This window comes from Quercus robur, chromosome 11 (assembly GCF_932294415.1).
Source record: "Quercus robur chromosome 11, dhQueRobu3.1, whole genome shotgun sequence".
Lineage (NCBI taxonomy): Eukaryota > Viridiplantae > Streptophyta > Magnoliopsida > Fagales > Fagaceae > Quercus > Quercus robur.
The window spans coordinates 22882616-22889389 of NC_065544.1; the positions used below are offsets into that span (position 1 = coordinate 22882616).

Below are 6774 nucleotides of genomic sequence, written 5' to 3' on the forward strand. Positions count from 1 at the left end.
GAATTAGTATAATTTGGTGTTATACAATTGATACTAATTTAAAGAAGTTGAGAAAAGAGAAGAGCCTAAGAAAGGGAGGAAATACATTCTTGAAAAGTATTGGATAAAGTTTGAAGATGTAAGCATAATTGTATATTTATTCTATTTATTGGTTCTTTTGTAATACTTATTAAACCAAATGTAAGAGCACATTATGATTATTGTAATATATTACTTCATAATATTTGTATTTATCTCATTTTTAATATTACTTCATAATATTACATGTTTCATCTTATAGTAGTGCCAATTTAGCTTTCAATAATTGAAATTTGAGAAATGTTTAGACCTAAACATGTTAACATTTGATTTAAAACAATCCCGTGCATCGCACGAATTAGCGACTAGTAATAATTAATACACCAACATACTTGGAGTCTTGGACCCCGATAATTCAGTTCATAATATACAAGTGCTTGCAAATAAATTTAAAAACAAAACAAAAAACAAAAATGAGTAGAAGAGAGTCCATTTCCTTAAATTAATAATCAAAGAAAACAGACTTATTCGTTAGTTTAATAACATTATTTTCTAATATTACCAATAACATCTAGCTCTGCTGTATAGTCCCCCCATGCATGGGTGTACTAAAAGGATTCACCATGACTTGTGCTGTTTGCTTGGAACGTGCTGACATGAAACTTGCAACAACAGGCTTCACGTTTTCAATGGTCTTGATGATAACCAAGAACAAAATTCGATATAAAGCCACCATTCCTAGCAAGATAGCAAGATCAACCCACTTAGAGTAGCTCATTTCCACTTGCCATGTATCTCTCAAAATTTTTTCACCTCTTAGATTGATTGGCCTCCCGGCACTATCTCTGGGAAATGTTAGCCCTTCAAACTCGTTCTTGAACAATCCTTGGTATGCATACTTGTGGAAAGCAATGTAGTACAATGGGTATCTCCAAAATGGTTTGGGAAGATCATTCGGATATCGAAAAAATCCACCACCTAATACCATGAGCCCTTGAATTCCAGCACCAGTTATTATACCCATCAAGAAATTAGGCACTATGCTTGCAACAGCCATCATTAGGCTCTCAACTAACATCATGCAAGCAAATAACACAGCAGCAAAATATAGAAAGTGTTCAGCATCTCTCCGAAGTCCTGGAGGGTAATAAGCTATTGCCCCTGGAACCAATGAAATCACTAGCAAGAATGGAAGAGCCGAGAATGTGTTGCCTATAACGAATGCACCAGTGCCATAATGTCCATTTAACCTTTCTCGTTCAAATATCTGGATAAATGGGAGGGGAAAAAAAACACATGAAATAATTGAGTATGACATTAACAAAGCTTCAAATTTTGGATTAATTGCACTTTCCTCTGCATCTAAATCATGGAATTAGTTCTAATGTCATTCTAATCTATAAAATCGAACAATCAAACTTGATTTATTAGTAACAGGCAAGCTCTGCTCGTCACTATAATTTTTTGTTGATTTAAAGAAGGAAGTAGATCTATGCGTATAAAATTGATTAATAAATACTTAAATGATAAACAAAACAAACCTTCATATCCTCCACAAAAGAAGGGAATCCACCGATGGCCATGAAAGTTAAGAATGAAGATACAAACATGATCAGTGAACCTCTAGCCTGAAAAAATAATAATATTACGATGTTAATTTAGCTTTTGAATTGATCCTAATTTGCATTATAAATCATATGTATAAGGAATTAATATTTAATATATCTCTCTTAAGAATTACCTGAATTGATCCATAACTATAGCCAACATCATAAAACACAGTGGCTAGGCCTATAGCTAATGCAACATAAATAGCTAACCGCAACCAGTAATAGCCTAGATCACGGAACATATTCATGAAAGACCTTTTCGTAAGAACAAGACACTGAGTAACGAAGCCAGCATGGCTTCTCTTCATCTCTAATGTTCCACAATCCTGAAACCAACATAAATTTTTCACTCATTAGTTTTGTTTTTTGTTTTTTATTTTTCTGTAATTGATTTAGGAAAGATTATTTATATATGATGTGTAAATTAAACTGTAAGATTAATTTCTTGCTTAATTAATTACCTGTTTACATATTTCTGCTACTTGTCTTTGAACTTGTTGGTAAGTTTCAGATGATTTATATGACTTTTTAAGAGACTCTATTGCTTCCTCTGTGGGTATTCCTCCCTCTGAACCTTTCTCAAGATCCTACAAAAGATTTATATAAATATAAATATATATATATATATATATATATATTAGATTTATAAGGAGGTGTTTCTAAGATGAGTAATTGCATAAGACTAAGTTGAAAGGAAAATCACCTCTATTTAAAATTGATTTATTTCATGGTTCAAATTAGTTATTACTAATGTGTTGTGTAGTATATATCAAGTACCATGATCTTCTATATACAGGATATTAATTATTTTAACCCAAATGAACTCACTCTATTCCAAACAAAATGGAGAGGATATGTATCTATAAAAAGACATTAAGCAAGTCAAATACTAAAATGCCATTGGTAATAGGTTAAATTACATATTTGGTATTCAACCTTTGACCTTTATTTCATATTTATTCTTATGTGTAGCAACTTATGACATAGCATGAATTTAGTTTGTCATGTCAATATTTTCATCCAATTATAAGGAATTTTTTAAAAAAATTTGAAAATATAATGACCAAAATGAAGTATTTAAAATATAAGGTCAATTTTGAGATGGTTAAAAGTTAAGGACAAACAAAATTTAATATCAACACACTACCGAACATAAGAGCCAAGGGTCACTTACCTTTTCAAAATCCTTGTTTATGGTTTTAAGGTAGTGATCAGATGGATTTTGGAGAGTCGGGCAAGGAAAGCCATTTGAAGCAAAAAACTACATGAAATTGAAAGTGTGAAACTTTAGTTATATATTAATTGCAACAACAAGTGAATATATATATATATATATATACACACACACACTTCAAAAACATTAGAGAACTTACCTCAGTTGCATCTGAAGTAGGACCAAAGTACACAGTTTTCCCTGATGACAAAAGGCAAAGATTGTGAAAGAGTTGGAAGACCTCACTACTGGGCTGATGAATGGATGCAACTACAGTCCTTCTAATTCCATCCCATTGATCTAACTTTGCAATTCTGCTCATCACATAATATGATGCTGCACTGTCAAGTCCACTTGTTGGTTCATCAAGGAAGAGAAGCTTTGGGCGTGTCAGGATCTCTATGCAAATGCTCACTCTTCTCTTTTGCCCACCACTGATACCTTTGGCTCCCCATCCACCAATTCTTGTGTTCATGGCATCTTGTAACCCCATTTCTTTTATTGTCATCTCTGCTCTCTCCTTCTTCTCTGACATTGGCATGGAGTCTGGGAGTTGGAGCTGAGCCGAGTAATACACAGCTTCTCTCACCGTTAAAGTTGTCATCAAAGTATCATCTTGTGTTACATAAGCCTATATTTAGGTTAAGGTAAAAATTAAACTAATTAGTATGTTTAAATGGCTAAGAATAATTAAACTAATTTCTTGGAAAAACTTTCATCGCTCTGTGCACTAGACAAGATATGGTGTAGACATGTAAACAATTTTAGACATGCGTGTTTCCAAAACTTCTCCATCCAATTCACTAGTGTTCCCAAATCAAACCCTTCAAAGAAAATATTCTCTTTGATTTGATAAGAAGGTTTTTTTTTTTTTTTTTTTTTTTTTTTATTATTCTTCTTACCGATGCTCCAAAAGCTAGTTTCTGTTTATGGCCATTGATTAGAATTTCCCCCAATTGCCTTGTGTTTGAACCTAATCTCCCTGCCATAAGACACTAGTTAGATATTTGTCAATAAGTGATAATAGTTACACACTATATGTACGGGACAAATAGTGGAAATCATGTTTTTAGGTATAACTTATAATTGTGAAATTGTGTTTTCAAAATACTATTTCACCATTTCATATTAATAAATAAAATCATGTTTTTAAAACAAAATTTCAACTAGAGTATAACTCAGCCTGTATAACAATGCTCCTTTGAATTGTCAAATCATATTAGCTTATATTTTTTCAATTGTGTTTTTTTTTTTAATTATTAAATAATATTGTGTGGTGGTCATTCAATTTCTTTTTTGATATTGACATTTTTCTTGTTGATTCAAATGCCTGATGGAGCTAAAGCTGTAATATAGTATATACAAAAATAGTAACATGTAATTGCTTAAGCAGGGTTTTTTACCCCTAAAAAATAGGTTCTTTTTTTTTTTAAAAGAAGAAGATTATAATTGAAGAAAGAAGGGGTTGGCAAGTGTGGTCATTACTCCGACCACTTAAATCTGAATTTAAAATTGTGTGAGACTCCTCAAGTAATAGTAAAACTTACTACTAGTCGAACCCACAACCTCAAACTTGCAAAATAATAGAATACAAGCACTAAACCACCTCCTTCGTTGATAAACAGTAGTGTGCACATACATAATGTTCAATATATATATATTTCGTCTTCTTCCTTACAAAATTAGGAAACATACATCTCAAATTGCTAGTAAGAGGAACTTGCAGAGGCCTTCAACTATGTTTTGGTCTCCAAGATGAAATCAAGAAAAAATAGAACTAGTCTAGTTAAAACTTACAACACAAATAGGTCTTCTTTTTAGTGTTCCGCATCTTCTTCCTACTATAGTTTTGGATGCTTGCAGGAAGGATGCTACTTTTGTTTTGCCTTAATAATATTCTTGGTTATTAGGAAGCGTTAAAAAATATATATATAAGACACGAAAGTTTAAATAGCATTTTACACCTCTTAAGTTCAGGGTGGGTTTAATTGGTTTACGAGTTTTCAGAACTTCCAATTTATGCCCTCAACTATTACAACGATGTCAACATGCTCCTTTTCATTATAGTTCATCACGTTTTTGTCATTAACCCATCTGAAAACCAAATTCTATTTTTTTTGTCGAAACAACTAGATTTTTTATGTAGTTGTACAGGAAAATTCTAATAGATTTTAACTGAGTGCATAAATATTGTTTCAATGCAAGAGATCGTGTAAATTTGTAAATTTTCTTAGTTAAAAAACCAAATTTAGAAGTAATGTTAAACTTAAAAGGTGTAAATAGTATTTTAGGCAAACAAAAAAAAAAAAAAAATGGTATACCTGCTAATCCATCAAGGAGGGTAGACTTGCCACAACCAGAAGGACCCATTATGGCCAAGAGCTCCCCTGGTCGTGCATAACCAGTCACACCCTCAAGTATTGATTTGCTACCGTTCTTTCCATTAACAGTCACCCACAAATCCTCCCATGTCAAGAAAACACCATCCTCATCCTCATCCCCCATAGTTCTAACAACAACGTTTCCACCTCTGTTGCCTTGCAATGGATTATTTATGATTTCCACTTCTAAAGCTGTGGAACTCAGAGTTTTGGAGTTTTGGTTAGGTTCAAGATTTCTAGCATTTGGTTGAAGAAGCGAAGCCATGGCCAATTGTGTGTGCAAAGGAAGGGATAGAGAGGACTGCTTTGAGAGCTTAGTACTTAAAGGCGTTGCTGAGAACTCAGCATTTATGATATGTCTGAGCATGTGGTTCACGAGTTCAACCATTCAAATGTGAAACCGCATATTTTTATGAATCGGTTACCAATCAAATTTTGACACCTATACATATATTTGCAATTGGCTGGTGTAAGAGAAGACAGGTCTTTTATGACCGCCCTATTTGCCACCGTTTTTTCCTATAATTTGTGAAAGTTGTCCATTCTAAGACATCAATTTTTTCTCTGTCAATCACATTAATCATCTCAAAATTATAGAAAAAATTTGTAACATCGAAATTGTTTTTCTAAACTTTTTCAAGATAAAATAGAGGTTCCTAAGAATAGTACTTACATATAGTAGTGTAATCTAATAAAGAAAATGAATTCCATCGTCCTTATTATCAAATTATTAAAAAAGAAGAAAGATCTGTATGTATATATATTAGAAGCGTACAATGGTGTCTATAAATAGAGCCCCAGAGTAGACTTCACGATATTCCATCGTTGTCCTCTTTGATTTTTTGATTAAAAAAAAAACTTTGCATGTTATTTTCATTCTCATGAGACTTCCATTCCATCTTCTATAGGAATGACTAATACAAATTCTTCTTAAAATGAACCACTCTTTTTTAAAATAAAAATAAAAATTTTATAAGATCCCCTCCTTTAATCCTTTCACTTTTAAATGATTTTTTTAGTTATAATAAATTTAAATCTATCATTTAAAATAAATTATTATTTATATTAGATAATTAAGTTTTAAATAACATGGCATCATATAAAAGCCTTAAATTTATATATATATATATATATATATATTTATTTATTTATATAAATGGGTTGGATTCAAGTTACATCAGGTGTAACTCTATGTAATATTACACTACTCAATATTTTTTTAATTGGATTCAAATTTTGACAAATCTGTTGGATTACATTATCTTTATATATTCTCCATATTTGCAAAATTTCAAGGTGACAAAGATCAATAGTCATGTCATTAATCAATTTTTTAAATTCAAGTTTTTCTAGTTTAAAATATTGCATAAAATATGAATTTATGGATTGAATAGTAAATAACATCTGATTGGCATAAAAATTAGCATGCATATCAAAAACATATAGAACATGTAATTCAATGGTGAAATTTTCAAAATATGAATTCAATAACAAGTTATTGAATGGTGTAATATTGCTTAGAGTTACCCTAGGTGTAACTTGAAATCAACCA

At 31.4% G+C, this 6774-nt stretch overlaps 1 protein-coding gene across 1 annotated transcript; it reads right to left on the reverse strand.

Annotated features, from left to right (window-relative positions):
* Nucleotides 1–492: 492 nt before the first annotated feature.
* On the reverse strand, nt 493–5563 carry LOC126706982 (ABC transporter G family member 1-like). The gene is made up of 8 exons (XM_050406571.1): nt 5163–5563; nt 3744–3823; nt 3002–3472; nt 2803–2889; nt 2090–2215; nt 1760–1954; nt 1560–1646; nt 493–1285 (listed from the first exon to the last, which is right to left on the reverse strand). Exons 1-8 carry the CDS (start codon nt 5485–5487, stop codon nt 590–592), a joined length of 2067 nt encoding a protein of 688 aa, XP_050262528.1. The 5' UTR covers nt 5488–5563; the 3' UTR covers nt 493–589.
* Nucleotides 5564–6774: the final 1211 nt, after the last annotated feature.

Bases quoted from the DNA above. Each gene is read 5' to 3' on its own strand.
- LOC126706982 (XM_050406571.1), bottom strand. From the start codon at position 5,487: ATGGCTTCGCTTCTTCAACCAAATGCTAGAAATCTTGAACCTAACCAA. The intron at 3,824-5,162 runs GTATACCATTTT...GTCTTATGGCAG, and splicing joins CCTCCTTGATGGATTAGCAG to GGAGATTAGGTTCAAACACA. The intron at 3,473-3,743 runs GTAAGAAGAATA...ACCTAAATATAG, and splicing joins AACTAGCTTTTGGAGCATCG to GCTTATGTAACACAAGATGA.